The 18,513-nt window shown below is 61.9% G+C and overlaps 1 protein-coding gene and 1 long non-coding RNA gene across 7 annotated transcripts; one reads left to right on the plus strand and one right to left on the minus strand.

The window, feature by feature from the left end:
- The first annotated feature begins 985 nt into the window (after positions 1–985).
- Positions 986–14,818, plus strand: DENND4B (DENN domain containing 4B). Of its 6 annotated transcripts, none has more exons than XM_081025466.1 (28): positions 986–1,311; positions 3,129–3,464; positions 4,022–4,274; positions 4,509–4,578; positions 4,766–4,935; positions 5,007–5,251; positions 5,646–5,712; positions 5,807–5,865; positions 6,006–6,150; positions 6,414–6,589; positions 6,738–6,838; positions 7,178–7,393; positions 7,863–8,008; positions 8,344–8,483; positions 8,573–8,699; positions 9,081–9,287; positions 9,521–9,649; positions 10,305–10,476; positions 10,719–10,886; positions 11,136–11,524; positions 11,664–11,786; positions 11,925–12,094; positions 12,201–12,342; positions 12,529–12,765; positions 13,261–13,378; positions 13,468–13,633; positions 13,718–13,782; positions 13,881–14,818. In XM_081025466.1, exons 2-28 carry the CDS (start codon positions 3,148–3,150, stop codon positions 14,024–14,026), a joined length of 4,464 nt encoding a protein of 1,487 aa, XP_080881592.1. In that variant the 5' UTR covers positions 986–1,311; positions 3,129–3,147; the 3' UTR covers positions 14,027–14,818. The 6 variants fall into 6 exon arrangements, 4 of the variants coding, with proteins under 4 accessions (XP_080881592.1, XP_080881591.1, XP_080881590.1 ...); XR_013991688.1 differs by having other exon boundaries at positions 1,178–1,311; positions 11,925–12,111; XM_081025465.1 differs by having other exon boundaries at positions 11,664–12,094.
- Positions 10,035–18,283, minus strand: LOC308487369. Its single transcript, XR_013991689.1, has 4 exons — positions 17,240–18,283; positions 16,067–16,261; positions 15,173–15,302; positions 10,035–11,234 (listed from the first exon to the last, which is right to left on the minus strand). It is a non-coding gene; the product is annotated as an uncharacterized lncRNA (long non-coding RNA).
- Positions 18,284–18,513: the final 230 nt, after the last annotated feature.

An 18,513-nucleotide genomic window follows, 5' to 3' on the forward strand; every position in this document is an offset into this window, starting at 1 on the left:
GTGCCCTCCCATGTGTCCAGGGCTCGGCTGTGGCATCCGTTCAGGGGCTCGACTGGCCAGACAATCCTCCTGCTCTTCCTCAGCGCTGCGACCTGGCAGTGAGTCCGGTGAGGCCGCGACTGCTGGCTTGTCACAGGTCTGGTGGTGGTACCGTGACCCTGGCTTTCCCCTGGGGTAGCTGGCCTCAGTGCTCAGGCACCAAGGAGACAGGCACTAACAGCTAATGACACCACGTGGGCCCCTGCCTTCCGGCCGTTTCAGCCCAGAGGAGCTAGAAGTCACACAGGTGGTACCTGGCCAGCCTCAGGTCTCAGGGAAGCTCGGGGGTCTCATTCCTGCCCCCTCACTGGGCTTGAATTCACCCTCCCCACGCCTCCACTCAGGCCTGGGGCAGATACTTGAGCACTAAGCATGTTCTGAAGAGGTTTCTTGTCTGGCTTGGGTCGCCAGCTCTCGGACTGGACCTTCGGAGCCTTGCCGGGCGTCTCCCACTCCCAGCAGGTTCGCAGGCTCGTGCCCCTCCTCAGTTACCCCGGCTCTACTGCTCTAACACACCCTCCAGTCCTGGCCTGGCCTCTTCCTCTTTCCAAAGCCCTTGTCTTTTACAGAAAAGAGAACTGAGAGCTTCTGGCTTAGCCCGAAGGGAATGCAGTGTGCCCCAAGCCTGGAAGTAGGGGGAGCCACCTGGGTCCCCGCAGCCTGGGCCTTCAGGGCCTTCACCCAGGCCTGCAAAGCACATCAGCCCAGGACCGAGGGCGGGATGGGAGCGGCCTTGGACTTCAGGGGCCGCCCCGGGTCAGTGTCCTGCTTCATCCGCTGAGCGGTGAGAAGCTGCTGGGGTGCAAGGGGCCCTCCCAGCCGCCAGGGGTCGCGCTGCAGGCGGCCGGGCGCTGGGCAGGCGCTGCCAGGGTCAAGGCGGCCGGGAGGGGGGTGGGGGTGACTAGCGGCGCCCGCGGCCCCAAAGGGGGGGCGGTGGGGGGAGCGGAGAAAGCGGGGCGCGCGGAGGAGCACCCGGTCCCCAGGCGGCGGGAGCCGCGGCCCGAGCGAGCGTGCGGCCGGAGCGAGCGGCGCGGCAGCACAGTCCCGCGTGGCGCAGCGCGGCGGGGACGCTGCGATCGCCCGGATCTCCGTCCACGGCTCCCCGCGCCCCGGCGCCCGCAGCTGCCTCTTCCTCCTTCCCGGGCCGCCCCGGCGGGAGCGGCGCCCAAGTCGGGTGCGCCATGTCCGGGGCCGGGTAGCCCGCCGCCCGCCAGCCCGCCCTCCGAGCCGCCCGCAGTGGGCCGGCCGGCCAGGGAGTCGCGGGGCAGGCAGGTAGGGGCCGGACCGGGCGGGGCGGCGGGCGGGGAGGGGAGGGGGGGTGCGGGGCAGGGAGGTCCCCAGCTGTTCTCCGAGGCGGCACATCTGGTTCCGCTTCCTCTCTCCTGGGGAAGTGAAAGTGGAGGGGAGTTCGCTCGCGGTGCCCGGCGCCCTGCACCCCCTTGCTCCCGCGGGTCTGGAGCCCGAGCCCCCCGCCCGCCGGCTCCGGTCACGCGGCGGCCGGCGCTGCTGCCGTCACGTCCCCAGCGGCCGGCGCGCCCGTCCCCGCGCTCCTGCCCCTTCCTCAGCCTCCCGCCTGCTCGGCGCGCCCTCTGCCCCAGCCCGAACTTCCCTTGTGGGCCTGTGGGCGTCGGGACCCCGAGTGGCGCCCGTGCCCCTTGCCTTCCCCAGCGAGCAACGGCTGCCTTGTGCAGGGCTCTTCCCTGGCTGGGGGACGGAGGCGCGGGTGCACAGGTCCTGTGCATGGGGCCACCTACGGGCTCCGTGCTGCTGCCAGGGGCGCGGGGCGCCCGTTCTCCTGCAGTGGACGCGGGGCTGTGCCCCAGGGCTAAATCAGGAGGCTGACGCCGACGCCTGACTTCACCTTCCAGTCGTGGAGGCTAAATTTAGCTGGAGTCGCTGTGTGTGTGTCCAGAGGCCAGGTTGAGGAGACAGCCAGCCTGTGCATGGGGTTCCTTTGTGACCCCTTCTCTGGGGAAGGATGGGAGTCTAAGTAGGACTGTACATCCTGGAGCCAGTCTCAGCCTCCTCTGCTCTGCTCGGGGTCCTTCAGGCTGGTGTTCCACGTGGCGCGATGCTGTGTTGGCACCAACACGCCCCCCCCCCCCAGACACCACCACCACCACACTTAGCACCATACACACACCCAGAGTCTGACTTCCGCTGAGCTGTAGCTTCCCCTCCACTGTTCCAGGAAGTCACCTCCCTTCCCCTCTGAAGCGCCCCCCACGCCTCCGCTGCAAGCCACCCACCAAGCTCTTTCCCAGCTTCTGCAGCCTGGGACTCCCCCGGACCCTCGGGCTCCTCTCTGGGGTTGGGCCATAGAGGCAGGTGAGAACTCAGTTACCGAAGGCCCATGGGGGACCTGTTTCCGTCTTTGGGCTCCGTGGAGGTCGGCATGGGGATGGCGGGAACTGTCCCTCACAGCCAATTTTGTCCCCACTGGGGACTCCCAAGGATTGTGGAGGTGGGCGGGCACTGGGTTTTTGTCGGGTTAGTGGAATTAGGTGAGGAAAAAGGCCACTTGAGTCTGGTGGAAAGACACTAAAATGGGTTTTGCAGGCTTTCCTGAAAACTTGTGGGGTCCTCCCAAAAGCCTAGAGGGGGGCTCTTTGAGAACGTTAGCTGGCTCATACAGTTCTCAGGAGGTCATAACTACAGCAGGAAGGTCCGAAACCCTTAAGAAACTGTAAGGATGGCATTATGTCATGTTCAGAATGAGTGATACCACGTCAGGCCGCTACAGAAAAGGCTGATCTGTTAGGACTGTGTAGGGAGTGAGGAGGGGTGGGCTCTATAAAAGGGATACAGGACCAATGGGATGTCAGAACCCAGGTTAGCTGTGTGTGGTAGAATGGAGTTGGGGTTCTTTGAAGGGAGGGCTGGTACCACTGAGAGAGTCCTGGTCTCTCAGGAGCAGTGGGGGGCTGGGAGGGCCTGGTGATGTCACAGGCGGGAGAGTTCAAGATTGGCTGACCATTGATCCTGCCTTTCCTCGAAAGGACTGGGAAGACAGGGGAGTACCAGGCACCCTGGTTGCCATGGCAATGTCAGCCTTCCTTGCTTTATCTCCCCCCACTTGACCATTCCAGATGCAGTGAGGAGGGGGCCATGGCGGAGGAGCGGCCGCCCCGGCTGGTGGATTACTTCGTGATAGCTGGGCTTGCAGGGAACGGAGCACCCATCCCTGAGGAAACATGGGTTCCTGAACCCAGTGGGTCCCTGCGCCCACCCCGGCCCGCGGAGCCCATCACAGATGTGGCAGTCATCGCTCGGGCGCTGGGCGAGGAGGTGCCCCAGGGCTATACCTGCATCCAGACTTCCGCCGGGGGCCACCCCTTGGAACTCAGTGCCGGGCTCCTGGGTGGAACTCAGCCTGTGATTTGCTACCGCAGGGGCCGTGACAAGCCCCCCCTTGTGGAGCTAGGGTGCGTGTCCCTACCCATGCTGGCACTAGGGGAGGCTGATAGGGACTGTGGGGTGAGGCAGGGAGAGATAGGGGTGAGGATGGGCAGTGGGAATGGGAGGGCAGTGGGCTGGCTAGAGGCCAGGGAGAAAGGACGGAAATTGTATGTCTTAGTCCTCACACCGATTAGGGTTTGTGTTACTGCTTACCAGCTGTGTGGTCTTGGACAGGTTCTGAGCCCCTCTGGGCTGTTTCCTCATGTGTAAAGTGGAGGAAATTATACCTCTTCATAGGGTGGTTGAGAGATTAAATGAACAGACTTGGCCCCGCGTCAGTAAGCGGTAGCTTTTTTCTTAGCATTTATGAATAAGTGAGCGCATGGATGGCTTGTTGCTGACGGAAAAGCAGAGCCAGGGGCAGCAGGGGGCAAGGATTCTGCAGGGCAGAGGTCAGGGGTCAGGGTTTGATGAGGCTGAGGGTGCAAGGCAGGTGAGTAGTGCTGGGCAGGCAGGTCTAGCAGAACTGGGGTCTTTCTCCTTTGCCCCACACGCGACATGTCTCTCTGCTCTCTGTGCCCAGGGTGTTGTACGATGGGAAGGAACGTCCCAAGCCTGGCTTCCAAGTGCTAGACACGACACCCTACAGCCACTCGGCCAACCTGGCCCCTCCAGGCCCTGGGCACCCCCGCACCTACCTCATTTACCGTCGGGCAGCAGAAGGGGCGGGGCTGCATGCCTTGGGCATCACTGACCTCTGCCTGGTGCTGCCAAGCAAGGGCGAGGGCACACCTCATACTTACTGCCGACTGCCCCGCAACCTCAACCCTGGCATGGTGAGTGGGCCGGGGCCAAGCGCTGAGACCTGCACCATCGGTGTGAGGGTGTGGGCACTGGGCACAAGGGCATCCCAGGCCCAAGGCCTCTAATGGCAGGGGTGGGCCCAGAGGGGGGACTGGGATTAGGGAGAGTGCTAAAGACAAAAGGCCACTGAGGGGTGGTGGAGAAAATGGACCCTGGACACCTTTGTTAGCTGTGTATCTGCTTGTCTCTTGCCATTTCCGGGGCAGTGGGGCCCAGCAGTGTACCTGTGCTACAAGGTGGGCCTGGCCAAGGCCAACACGCTGGTGTACGAGGCAGGTGAGTCGCCCTCCTGGCCCTCCAAACCCTCGGCCCTCCCCATCCTTCTGCCCTGGTGCATTTTGGCCGGCACTGCCGGCGTCCCCTTTTGCCACTTGGCCCATCTCTGGGATCCCCTGATTCCTTCCCCTGGAGTTGATGGACCCTTCTGCTTTGGGGTTCCCCCCATGCTGTGCTGGGGGTGCAGAGCTGCTGGGCCGCTACCCAGCCGAGGACAATGAGGCGTTCCAGCTGCCGGAGTCGGTGCCTGTCTTCTGCCTGCCCATGGGGGCCACTATCGAGTGCTGGCCTACCCAGACCAAGTACCCAGTGCCGGTCTTCTCCACCTTTGTGCTCACGGGTGCAGCTGGTGACAAGGTGGGTGTCTGAGTGTGGGAAGGGGCCTGGGCTGTGCAGGACCCGCCTGACGGCCCCTCTGCCCCCACCAGGTGTACGGTGCCGCCCTGCAGTTCTATGAGGCGTTCCCGAGGGAGAGGCTATCTGAGCGGCAGGCGCGGGCGCTGGGCCTGCTGAGCGCTGTGGAGCGGGGCCGGGCGCTGGGGGGCCGAGCGGTGCGCACGCGGCGCGCCATTGCCGTGCTGTCCCGCTGGCCTGCCTTCCCGGCCTTCCGCGCCTTCCTCACCTTCCTCTACCGCTATTCGGTCTCAGGCCCCCACCGCCTGCCCTTGGAAGCGTGAGCACGGCGCCCCGACACGGGGCGGGGTCACAGATCGGGGGACGGGTCAAAGAGCTAGCGGAATGACCCGAGAGATGGAAGACACTAGGATGGAGCCTGGTGGGGGTGGGGGCGGCTTACAGTCTGTCCATGGCCAAAGTGCCACTGGGCCAGGGGGCAGCGGGTCTGAAATCCAGTCTGTAACTTGCTAGCGAAGTCCTGGCAAGGGGCTGCGCGCCCGGAGGGGATCTCTGCTGATCTGCATGAATTCTATCGGCGCCTTTGGCTGACGCGGGTCTGGAGGCAGAGGTTGGGGAAGAATAAGGGCAGGTGACCCAGGAGAGCACATGTGGCGCTTGGAGAGGGGTCGGTCAGGGAGTCTGCCTCTGACCCGTACCCCTCTCTCCCCCAGGCACATCTCCCACTTCATTCACAACGTCCCCTTCCCTTCCCCACAGAGACCCCGAATCCTGGTGCAGGTGAGGGCTGAGGCCCGGCTGGGGCTGGATGGGAGGAGGGCAGTTGGCAGGGGCAGCCTTCGTCATCCTGACCCCTGGCTCTTCTGCCTCCCAGATGTCTCCCTATGACAACCTGCTCCTCTGCCAGCCTGTGTCCTCACCCCTGCCCCTCAGGTAGGTGCCCAAGTCGGGGGAGCTTTGGTGCCCCACGACTTGGTAGATGCTGGGCAGGGGGCATAGCTGTTGAGGGCTGTGCCCAGGGACTAGGGAAGGGTCTCCTGGTGACCCGCCCCCAACCTTGGCTTTGCCCACAGTGGTGCCAGCTTCCTGCAGCTGCTGCAGAGCCTGGGCCCTGAGCTGGCCATCACGCTGCTGCTGGCCGTGCTCACGGAACACAAGCTGCTCGTCCACTCGCTGCGGCCGGACCTGCTCACCAGCGTCTGCGAGGCCCTTGTCTCTGTGAGTGCCCCTCCCAGCCCGCCTTCCCCAGGACATTCTTTCGGGTGCCCCCACCTCTGCCTGAACCCTTCCCTGGGGCGATCCCTCAGCCTTCTCCGTGGACACAGCCTACAGGGACATACAGCTTCCATCCTGGATTCTTCTTTGGAGCCCGCCTCCAGCAGGCACCCTCCCACCGGGACCATGACCTTCCCCCCACCCCCGTACACCCCCCACTGCGGTTCTGACCCTCTGCTCACGGGTCCCCACTCCTGGTGCCCCAGATGATCTTCCCGCTGCACTGGCAGTGCCCCTACATTCCGCTGTGCCCGCTGGTGCTGGCCGATGTGCTCAGTGCTCCCGTGCCCTTCATTGTGGGCATCCACTCCAGCTACTTTGACCTGCACGACCCGCCTGCCGATGTCATCTGTGTGGACCTGGACACCAACACGCTCTTCCAGTAAGAGGGTCCTTCTCGTTCAAGGGGGCTGCCGGGAAGGGGCGTGAGGGCAGTGTATGGGGAGCTATCTGTTCTGAAGGAGCCTTGGGCAAAAGGTGGGGGAGGCGGTGGGAAGCTCCACAGCCCCTGCCTTCCTCGTCTCTCACAGGGTGGAGGAAAAGAAGCCCCTCTCCCCTCGGACCCTGCCCCGCAAACCCTACAAGGTTCTGCTGTCTACGCTGACAAAACTGTACCAGCAGCTGGATCAGAGTGAGAAGCCCGGGCGGGAGGCTGGGAACTGTCACTGACCTTGAACCTCCAGTTTGGGGGGCCCGTGGAGAGCTAGACTTCACTGAGGGTTAGAGGAGTTAGGGTTTCGTTGGGTGGGAGCGAGGTGCCAGCAGGAGGGAGCGGCATACAGTCTGAAGACTCTGAGTGTGTTGGGAAGGTGCAGCCCGAAACTGTCAGCTAAGGGTAGCGTCAGTCCATCAATGTGGTGCGAGGTCAGTTAGCAGCAGGGGTGGTCAGGCGGGGGTGCAGACGGGCTGCAGGGTGGGGTTGGGGCGAGCCCTGGGGGGCCGGCCCTGAGTCTCAGGCCCTGGCCCCCAGCCTACACTGGGCCCGAGGAGGAGGCCTCCCTAGAGTTCCTGCTGACGGACTACGAGGCTGTCTGCGGCCGCCGGGTGTGGCTGGAGCGCGAGGTGCAGGGAGCTTTCCTCCGCTTCATGGCCTGTCTGCTGAAGGGCTACCGGAACTTCCTGCGCCCTCTCACCAAGGCGCCCTCGGAGGGCTCTCACGACGTGGACAACCTCTTCAACCTGCAGGGTAAAGAAGGCCTGTCTCTTTGCTTGGGGAGGGTGTCGTGGGAGGGCTGGCGGGGGCCTGGGACCACTCAGTTGCTTGTCTCTTCACTTAGCACACGTTGTTGTGAGCACCAGCTTTGAGCCATACACTCTTCTGGGCTCAGAGGGAGTGAGGGTACAAAGATAAAACGGCTGTGGCCCTGCCCTCTGGGAGCCCGGGCTTGGCTTGGGCACAGGGACGCCCCATAGGCAGAGGTCTCTTCGGGGACACTGGCCTTGGAGAAGCCCTGGTCTGAGGAAATGGCTACAGACAGATACCAGGAATGCCATGGGACATGGTGCTGTGGGGGTAGTTGTGCCAGAGGGGCCCAGGGAGGACGCTTTGGTGGCCCAGGATACCAGCGGGCAGGGAGCAGGGAAGGGCTTCCGGCAGGGGTGGCTGTGGTGCGGAAGCCTGGCAGCCTTTGCCCTGGCCGTTCTCACCCCCTCAGGCTTCCTCAAGTCCCGGGAGCGCTCCAGCTACAAGCTGTACTCTCAGCTGCTGCACACGCAGATGTTTTCGCAGTTCATCGAGGAATGCTCCTTTGGCTCCGTCCGGCACGCCGCCCTCGAATTCTTTGACTCTTGCGTCGACAAGGTTTTGGGCATTGTCCCTTTGCTTCGTGCCCACTGCCCCCTGCTCTCCCCCGGGCTGTCTCTCTTACCCCGGGGCCACTAGAAGCCCAACTTTCCATCTCACTGGGGATGGGGATGGCGCCCCTGGGTTCTGCAGAGCGTGACCTGTGCAGCCGCACCTGGCTGGCGGCCTCTGCGCCCCATCTCCCCCTGCGGACTCCCTTCCCCTCTGTATCTCAAGGGCCTGCCTGCTCCTGCCCCAGGGAGGTGCCTTTTGGGCCATGCCACCTTCTGGGCGCCCTGGCCCTGCTCCGTGCCCACTGCACTGGTGCTCATGCTCTTCCCATCGTGCCCCAGGTCCACCCAGAGCAGGAGAAGCCAGAGCCCACGGCCTTAGTGGAGCTGGAAGAGCTGTCGGGAAGTGAGCTCACCGTCTTCATCACTCCTCCCGAGGAGCCCCCTGTGCCGGAGGGCAGCGAACCCTCTCCCCAGTACTGGTGAGAGCCTCCTGTGCCCTCACTGGTGCCAAGGCCACCCAGGCTGGCTTAGTGCCGACGGCTCCTGACGTGGCCTCTCCGCCCTCCAGCTACGATGGGTTCCCCGAGCTACGGGCTGAGCTGTTTGAGTCTCCCCAAGAGCAAGCCGGGGCTCTTCCGGTGCCGGGCGCGTCCCGTAGTGCCCCCAGCAGTCCTGCCCCTCGCCGTACCAAGCAGGTAACCAGCAGGTGGGCCCCACAGGCACCTGGCTCGGCTGAGGGCTGCTCCTTCAGCTTCTTTGTCTGTCAGATGGCTGTAATGGTGCTCAGCCCGTAAGGTGGTTAGGAGCTTTCCGTGTGCCTGGCACAGGAACCGATGGCTGTTGTACCACTGTCACTGAGTGTCCTCATCCTCTGAGCACTCGGGATCCAGGGCTGTGTCGCCTCTTCCAGGGCACCTGCCCTGGGCTCCGGGGCTGACGCCTGCTCACACAGCCTCCCTCCTGCCCCCTCCAGGCACAGCCCCTTCCTCAGGGAGGGGGCTGCTTCTCCCACACCATTTTAAGACCCCCCTGCCCTGGCGTTGTCGTCACCCAGGTGTGTCCCCTGCCCCACCTAGGAGATGAAGGTCGCTCAGCAGATGGCGCAGAAGTCGGCGGCTGTGCCTGAGCTGTGGGCCCGGTGCCTGCTGGGGCACTGCTATGGCCTGTGGTTCCTGTGTCTGCCCGCCTACGTGCGCTCCGCCCCCTCTCGGGTGCAGGCGCTGCACACGGCCTACCACGTGCTGCGCCAGATGGAAAGCAACAAAGTGGTGCGGCCCGACGAGGTGGGCCCCACGCTCGTTCCTGGGGGGCTGGTACGGCCGTGGGGGCCGTGAGACGGAGACTCACTGGAGACCGGGGGGGGGGGGGGGGGGAATCCGGGAGGGGACAGCCCCGGCGTTGGCAGGCGCCCAGTAACGGGGGCCGTGGCGGGGCCAGCAGGGCGGGCCTTCCCGGGAGAGCGGGGCTGCAGGAGGCGCCCCGGAGACTCGTGCCCTCAGCCCCGCCTCCCGCCCAGGTGTGCTACCGGATACTCATGCAGCTGTGCTCGCACTACGGGCAGCCGGTGCTCTCCGTGCGCGTGATGCTGGACATGCGGCAGGCGGGCGTCGTGCCCAACACCATCACCTACGGCTACTACAACAAGGTACCGCTGGGGGCAGCGCGCCTGGCACGATACCCGCTGCCCGCCCCCTCGGAGGTGGCCGTGCCACCCAGCCAGGCCCCGGAAGCACTGTGGTCCGTGTGCTCCTCTGCCGGGGGCGCGCGCCCCGTTCTCGGCGGGAGGTACCACCTGCCCGTCAGCTGACAGCCCGCGTGCCCGGTGCCTCTACCTCGTTCTGGCGTCACCGCAGTCCCCACCTCACCGACGAGGCCATGAGCTTGCAGTCAGCACCTTGGCCAGGGTCACAGGGTTAGTTAGGAAGATACGATCATAGGCGTGTTAACGTCACCTGAATCAGAACCTTAACCACGACCCTAACCCCCTCCTGGTTTTTAGGTGAGGAGACTAAGCACCAAAAAGGCGGAATGATTTCTTCCGAGCCACGTAGTTTATTAGTAGCAGGGTCTGCGTACAAATGAGCTCCCCTGCTTCTCCCCTTCCTCTGGAGCCCGGCAGAGGTGGCCACGCCAGCCCACTGCCTCTTCTGGCCTCTAGCTCCTGACAGCCATTGGCAAGACGGTCCTAGGCAGGAGGTCTGGAGGGGGAAGTTGTCCCTGGGGCTCCAGGACAGGCAGCGGGGGTCAGGCTGGGCTCAGGCTGTGGAAGTCGGCCATCCTGACGGGCCTGTGCTGGGCAGGCTGTGCTGGAGAGCAAGTGGCCGTCTGGTACACCGGGTGGGCGCCTGCGCTGGGCCAAGCTCCGGAACGTCGTCCTGGGCGCTGCCCAGTTTCGCCAGCCCTTGCGAGAACGGTGGCAGCAGCAGCAGCAGCAGCAGACGGCAGCAAGAGAGGCAGGCAGCTCCCAGACAGGTGGGCAGGGCTTGGTGACACAGGCTTGGGGTTCAGGCAGGGAGAGGCATGGAGGGCTGGGGCTGGTCTGGTGTTTGGCACTGGCTCTTCTGGGGATGGATAAGCTACACTTGGCTGGTAACGAGAGGGGAAGTGGTGCCGGGAAGGAGCCCGACTCACCCAGGGCCGTGCAAGGAGCTCTGTTTGGACCGGGGGCTGGGTTTTGGGCTGGCTGCCTTTCAGCCCCTCCCTGGCCTTTACAGAGCCCCGTGTGGAGCGCCCCTCCCCTACCCGGCCCCTGCAGCGTCAGACTACTTGGGCTGGCCGAAGCCTGCGGGACCCGGCCTCACCTACGGGGCGCCTGGTGAAGAGTGGCAGCCTGGGCAGTGCCCGAGGGGCACAGCCCACAGTGGAGGCTGGCGTGGCCCACAGTGAGTGTGCTCGTCTGACCTATAGCCCAGTCAGCTTTCCTAACCACTTGCCAGTGAGAGCGGGGGAAGACTAGAGCCAGGATGGAGGGGTGCCCTGCGGTGGGGACTGCAGACACCGAGGGAACCTTGCCCACAATGCCGTCATGGTGGGGGTTGTGGTGCCAGAGCTTGTGCAGCCAGGAACCGAGTTACTCAATTTCTGGAGGAGGGGCTGGGCTCCATCTTCCCTGAGTGTTTTCTGCCCCACAGTGATCGAGGCCTTGGGGGTCCTGGAGTCGCGGGGATCCCCTGTGCCCTGGCACGATGGAAGCCTCTCAGACTTGAGCCTGACGGGGGAGGAGCCGGCACCTGGAGGCAGCCCAGGGGACTCGGGCTCAGCCCTGAGTACCCAGTCCACTGAAGCCCTGGAAGGGCCAAGTGGCCGGGTGCCCAAGGCTAGTGGGCGGCAGGATGAGGCCAGCACCCCCCGACGAGGGCTGGGTGCCCGCCTCCAACAGCTGCTCACGCCATCCCGCCGCTCCCCTGCCTCCCGAGTTCCCCTACCTGAGCTGCCCGCTGCCCTGCCCCCTGCAGCCCGCGGCAGCCCCCTGGACAGCCTTCTGCACCCCCGGGAGCGCCCTGGATCCACTGCCTCCGAGGTAGCCAGCCGGGGGAGGGTCCACACACGTCAGCACCCCGAGGCCTGGGGAGGGGCTGCTAGCGGGGAGAGTGCCAGGGAGGGCTGTGCGGCGGGACTGACGCTGGCATCCTGGTGACAAGACCCTCCTGTGATGGCAGAGCTCAGCCTCCCTGGGCAGTGAGTGGGACCTCTCAGAATCTTCTGTCAGCAGCCTGAGCCTTCGCCGGTCCTCAGAGCGCCTCAGTGACGCCCCCGGATCCTCCCAGACACCTTCCCTGGAAGTGAGCACGGCCTCTGCCACACAGATGTGCACACACACCCCTCCACCGGGTCCAGGGCCCCGCAGGGGAGGTGGAGGGGGCGGGGCTGGGGAAGGAGTCCAGGCCGGGACTTGCTCCCTGGGCTCTTCCTGCCCGCAGATTCTGCTGTCCAGCTGCTCCCTGTGCCCTGCCTGTGACTCGCTGGTGTATGACGAGGACATTATGGCTGGCTGGGCACCTGATGACTCCAACCTCAACACCACCTGCCCCTTCTGTGCCTGCCCCTTTGTGCCCCTGCTCAGTGTCCAGACCTTTGACTCCCGACCCAGGTGCCAAGGCAGGGCAGGTGCTGCGGGTGGGATAGGGGAGGGAGGATGGTGGGGGGGGGTGAGGGGGACAGTCTAAGGTCCCACCCTTCTTGCTTCCCCCCTGCAGTGCCCCCAGCCCCAAGCCTGCCCCTGCTGGTGCCAAAGGCAGCAAAGATGCCCCTGTCCCTGGGGGCCCAGGCCCTGTGCTCAGTGACCGCATGTCCTGCCTTGCCCTGGATGAACCCCAGCTCTGCAACGGGCACATGGGGGTAAGGACTGGGCCAAAGGGGCATGGGAAACGGGCACACGCTGCACTGTGGGAGACTCTGGGGTGCTGGGGAGAGATGGGCATGGAGGGCAAGGTGTCGGCCATGTGACTCAGTGGGAAAGAAGCATGGCTCTGCAGATGGGCCATGGCACGTACCCTCCACTGCCCTCCCATTTGTGCTCCACAGGGTGCCTCCCGGCAGGTGGAGGGCGGGGCATGGGCATACCTGAGCCCCCTGGTACTGCGGAAGGAGCTGGAGTCACTGGTGGAGAACGAGGGCAGTGAGGTGCTGGCGTTGCCTGAGCTGCCTGCTGCCCACCCCATCATCTTCTGGAACCTTCTGTGGTACTTCCAGCGGCTGCGCCTGCCCAGTATTCTGCCATGCCTGGTACTAGCCTCCTGCAATGGGCCCCCACCCCCCCAGGTCAGTGCCCTCACGTGGTCCCTACTTCCGAATGCTTCCCTCCTTGTCTCAGGCCTCTGTCCTTGCCGCTGTCCCAAGAGCACAGGCTTTGGACTCGGGTGCAGCTGGTCTGACTCCTGGCCCTGTCACTTCACTACTGAGCCTTGGTGTTGTCATCTGTAAAATGGCACAAGTGCTCCTCTCACAGGGCTGTTGTTAGCCGCCTTGTGTGGTGCCTGGAGCCCAGACAGTGGCTGGTTATTGTTCGTCTGTTTGGCCCCCCGGTATCTACTGAGCACCTACTAGACTCCAGGCACAGCTTTTAGGTACTAGGAGGGTGGCCGAGTATGAAACAGGGTCCTTGCTCCCAAAGCTTACGTGCTCACGGGGGGTCAGAGTGCCTTTCCCTCTTCGCCTGGACTGTGTCCTGTCATGTCCCTCTGTCTCTGGGAGCGTGGCGTGTCCACGTCGTGTCCTCAGTGAGCCTCACTGTCTCCCTTACCTCGGCCCCCGCAGGCCCCAGCTCCTTGGCTCACGCCTGACCCAGCGTCTGTGCAGGTACGGCTGCTGTGGGATGTCCTGACCCCTGACCCCAACAGCTGCCCCCCTCTCTACGTGCTCTGGAGGACCCACAGTGAGTCTCCTATTCCCTAGGGTGGGGACAGGTGGGTGCCACGCCCAGAGCGCTCAGTACTGCTGGCTACCTTCCTTTCTTTCACGCAGGCCAGACCCCCCAGCGGGTGGCATGGCCGGGCCCAGTACCGGAGTCTCTCAGCCTGGATTTGCTGGAGTCCGTGCTGCGCTATGTCGGTCTCAACGAGGTGCACAAGGCTATAGGGCTCCTGCTGGAAACGCTAGAGCCCCTGCCCGCTGGCCTGCACCCCCAGAGGTATGCGGCCGCCCGGTGGGAGGGCGCCGGCCCTGCTGGGCTCTGCACCCCCTTTCTCTCGCTCATGCCCCATCTCCACTCCAGGGGCATCTACCGTGAGCTCTTATTCCTGACAATGGCTGTCATGGGCAAGGACCACAAGGACATAGGTGAGGGGCAGGCAGGGGGCTGAGGCGTTCGGGGATCGGGGGCCAGGTGTGGGAGGTGGAATCCTTACATACTGACCTCCCTCCACCCTCTTCCGTAGTGAACTTCGACAAGAGGTACAAGTCTGCCTTTAACAAGCTGGCCGGCAGCATGGGCAAGGAAGAGCTGAGGCAGCGGCGGGCACAGATGCCCACCCCCAAGGCCATTGATTGCCGAAAATATTTTGGAGCACCTCTGGAATGTTAGGGACCCTTAAGCTTCCCTCTCCAGGCTGGGGTGGGAGGTGAGGGAGAAAGGATTCCAGAGAGAAGCTGCTTCCCTGTTCCTTTTGTGAAGGAGTTGGGAACAGGCTGGGAAGCGTGCCCAGCCACAAGTTCCCCGTGGGGACAACCAGAAGAAGGACCCACTATTACCACAAATCCCCATCCCCTGTCTCCAGTCTGTCCGATAGGCTCAAGCTGACGCTGGAGGAGGCCTGGGCGCAGTTGGCTCAGCTCTGTTCCTCCCCATGCTAGACCAGGAACTCGCCTCCGGGGTACCCACAGGCCCGCACGGCCCTGGTCGTTTTAGAAGTTTTTGTTTTAAAAAACAACTGGAAAGATACAGAGTGTCTGAGCCTTTGCCCTGAGTGGGGAGGGAGGGATGTCATTCCCTACCAAGGGTGGTCCCTCTCCCCTGGAATTGCTGACGGAGTCCGAGGCTCCCCAGGCCTTTCTACCTTAGTGTTTGTATTTTATTTTAAATTATTTATTCTGGAGCCATAGCTCCCTTGCTTATGAGGTTCTGGATGGTGAGAAAGAGAAGAGCAATGGGGCCCCACGGTCCGGAGGTTGGTAGCTCCTTGAAAGTCAGGAGGTGGGAGCTAAAGGCGCCCTGAGCCCCCCTTAGGAAGAACTGGTGGCCCTCGTGTGCTAAGCCTTCGTGTCCACTCCACCGTGGGACGCCTCGGCCACCCAGGGCCCTGACTGTGCAATAAGGATGGTTCCTTGTGAAGTCTGGTTGGATATACATATAGTAAAAGCTGCTTCTGTCTTTTTCCTTCTGTCTCCTGTTTCCTGGGTCTGAGGTAACGGGGGCTGGGGGATTCCTTTTTCTCCCCTGGCTTCCCTTCCACCTTGCCATCCTGTGCGGCCTTCAGGCACACCCTGCTTTCCCCGACCAGGTCTGCTACTGGTCCCTTGAGGCACAGGGAGTTCTCAGAGCAGGAGAGGGTGAATCAATCTGGTGCTCGCCGTGGCAGTGCCAGTCTGTGTGGCACTTCCGGCCCTCCCATACAATCACCCCCTTGTCCCTCATCTGTACCCCACACAAAGGCTCCATTCTCTGGGGGCCCTGAGCTCATCTCTGCCTTCCCTCCTCTCCCCGGCTGCCCCCTCCCAACTTTTCCAGTACCTCCACAGGGATGACAGTCCTCTCCCCAGTAGGTGGTGTTGGTGGCCCTCACGCATGCGGCCCTGGCAGTCATCGTAGGCTCCTTGGCTGCCCTCGCTGCAGTCAGTACTCTTCCAACCGGGGTCTGAGCCTGTGGACAGCACCGGGAAGATGGGGACAAGGAGTAAGGCTCTCGCTGCACGTGCTCCCCACAGGGACAGCCATCATTCTCCTAATTCCTTTCGCCTTTCTTTCCTGGCTAATGAAACAGACGCAGGAAACAACTCCTAACAGAGCTGCAAAACCAATTCCCACAGGGAATTGGCCAACAGAACAAATGCCTGGGGAAGGAGGGCGGGCGTGTCAATGGAGGAAACAACTTCCAGGGGCCTTTAGCGCACATTCCTGGGGGTGAGGGCAGGACGAAGAGAGGTCCTACTTCTGAATTCTGGGCCCGTCTCCGTCTGGTCTTGAGCATGGCAGGACACTTTTCCAGTGTCCCCAAGGAGATGCACAGGAGGGAAGCAGGGTTTCGGAAATGCTGTTTGGCCAGGGACTGGGCAATGCCTTTGTCAGAGGGGGACCCTCATGTCACCCCAGGTTCTGGTCAGACTGCATTGCCTGGAATCAGCCACTGCCTTCCTAAAATCCTACGTTTCTGCTGAGGGTGGTGTACCCAGCAATATGCTAAACCATGTAGAGCTAGAACCGGGGGGCTCAGTCCTCACCTTACTAGACCACAGCCTTACTGGGCTAGAGTGCCGCTTGGTTCACGAATAATAACGATAATCAGCCCTGCTCCGGCTTATGCTTTCATGTTGGGGTTTCCTGCTAGAGGTCTACAGTCAGACGGACACAACTACAGAATTCTTTAACCATAAGAGTATCTGGGAATTCTAGCAGCAAAGGACTCACCATGGCATCCGACATCTCTCTGTCCTGTGGCCCAGGGGGCTGTATGAGGGGAAGGGTATGCATAGATGACCTGGCCCCATTTCCCTTCACGGACTTTAGCATGTCCAGGCTTGAGCATGACAAATTTGAGTTATATCTTGTGTCTGCCACGTCCAGTTTCACAACAGCTGTGCCTCAGTTTTCCTCATCTGCAAACTGGGGAGGTTGTTTAAAAGTTATATACTCTGTATACAATGTGAAGCATATGCAATACATGTTAGCTTCGCAAAGAAGACGGGGGTGGCCGGGTAGCTCAGTTGGTTAGAGCATGGTGCTAACGACACCCAGGTTACCGGTTCGATCCCCACATGGGTCCCTGGGAGCTGCACCCTCCTTAATAAAAAAAACAACAACAAAAAGAAGACGAACAAGCACGTAGAGACTGCGTAGGACAACGGTCACCTCCATCACCAAAAGGGCTTCACCTGTCTTCCTTGGAGCTCAGTCACACCAGACTGAAAGTCTCCCTCCACGGCCCGACTTTAATTTTGTTGAAAGGCATTTTCTCAGGCCTCACTATCACCTTCCAGGGGCTGGAATCTCCCACCACCATGTTTCTCAGGTCTCCTCACCGCCACTGGAGTGGCCTTTCAGATGGCAGAGAAATGACCGATCACAGGCAAAGCAGCAGGTTAGGGAAAGAGGACTGGACCTTCCACGAGGGCAGTGACTTCGTCTCATTTACTGTTATACCCCGTGAAAGCAGTAAAATGCGGGGTTAGTAGAGAACTGATTTTCAGTGTAATACAAGACAGCTCCTAGAGGCACAATACCAATAGAAGCTGACTTAAGAACTAGGAGGGTGAAACTTGGGAAAGTTGGGAAAACTCATAATGGTGACGATTATGTTTATCGAGTATTTACTATCCATGGCCCTGTCCTGAGCATTTTAAATGGACTATTTGACAATCCTCACAATTACCCTAGGACTCAGGTACTCTTATCACTCATTCCTATTTCACCGATAGGGAAACTAGGGCACAGAGAATAGAGGTTAAGTAACTTGCACCCAAATCACACAACTGGGCAGAGGTAGAGACGAGATCCCAACCCAGGCAGTCTGACTCCAGAGACCATGTTCTTTAGCTGGACGTGATACCAGAACGAAACAGGTTTTTCTTTTTACACACTTACAAGCAGAACTGGGGCATGCCCCCGCATGTGTGTGTTCAGGGTCTCCCTCTGTCTTCATGGGGCCACGTCCTTCATGCGTTTCATTCCCATTGCACAGCACGGCTTCCAAGTGATGTGCAAAACACGCCGAGGGCTTCTGGAACCAGTTGTTTCTGGGTTCAAACCACTGCTTAGTCACTAATTAGCTGTCTGACCTTTGCAAGTTACCTAACCTCTCGGAGCCTGTTTCTGGATCGCAGTTCAAATTACAGCGCCGCCATGTATCTTGTGTAACTTTGGGCAAAGCCCTTTCATCTGGGCCTCATTTTCCTCATCTGTACAATGGGGAGAACAGTCATTATGACTCCCCAGTCATGAGGCGCAAAGAAGATAATCCAGGTACGGCTCTTAAAAGAATAACTAACGTATCGCAGTGTCTTTCCCCAAACGGTAACTATTGTAATTCGCTCAACACACCCTGTGCTACTTGCTCCTTATCCTCGAGTTGCTTAAGAGCAAGACTCGTGGTAAACGCCCAGGAATGCTAAGGAGGTTCAGGTGGGCCCGAGGGCTGCAGGGGAGTCGGGGTCCAGCGAGAGGCGTCGGCCTTGAGCTGATGAGGTCAAGGGGAGTGGGGGGGGGCCAAGGGGAGTGGGGGGGCCAAGGGCAGTGGGGGGGCCAAGGGCAGTGGGGGGGCCAAGGGCAGTGGGGGGGCCAAGGGCAGTGGGGGGGCGGCCGTTTCTTTCCCCGTGAACCCAACCGGACCAGGAGGTGCCCTGGAGGAGCCACGAGGCTCCGCACGCCGCACTCTCCCAGCACTCCGGCCAGCTGCCTTGTCTCCTGCTGTCGCGGTCTAGTCACGACAGGACCACGCTCGGGGGACGGGGGAGACCAGGAAGCTCAAGGCCTTTGCAGCCGAGACAGGCCACGCCCCAAACCGACAGCGAGGCCCAGGCGCCTAAAGCTATTTCTATCGTGAAATTCCTGCGTTCTGTCGCGATGCAACACCGCCTAAGGCAGAGCCCGGCGCCGTCCGCCGGTCTCCATCTTTAGAATTGGAAGACTGAGAACTGGCCAAAGGGGAATCCCGGTTTGGGGATACTGGGGTACGGCGGCTGCCTGGGGACCAAAACGTCTCTAAGGTAAAGTTGCAGCCTGAAGCGATTTTTTGACCCCCGACACTTAATGGGCTGCTGAAGACCCGGATGTGTCTGGGACTGGCCGAGGTACCCATTAACGCGCCCCCGCTAGACCATCCCCCTCCTCCGCTTAGGATTGGGTCTAAAGGACGCCAA

The sequence above is a fragment of the Rhinolophus hipposideros genome (assembly GCF_964194185.1).
Source record: "Rhinolophus hipposideros genome assembly, chromosome: 19".
Classification (NCBI taxonomy): domain Eukaryota; kingdom Metazoa; phylum Chordata; class Mammalia; order Chiroptera; family Rhinolophidae; genus Rhinolophus; species Rhinolophus hipposideros.

Excerpts from the sequence above, each read along its gene's own strand:
- DENND4B (XM_081025465.1), top strand. The coding sequence starts at position 3,148 with ATGGCGGAGGAGCGGCCGCCCCGGCTGGTGGATTACTTCGTGATAGCT. Across the intron at positions 12,095-12,200 it reads ACCTTTGACTCCCGACCCAG|TGCCCCCAGCCCCAAGCCTG; the intron begins GTGCCAAGGCAG and ends TCCCCCCTGCAG. Across the intron at positions 13,634-13,717 it reads GCTGGCCTGCACCCCCAGAG|GGGCATCTACCGTGAGCTCT; the intron begins GTATGCGGCCGC and ends TCTCCACTCCAG.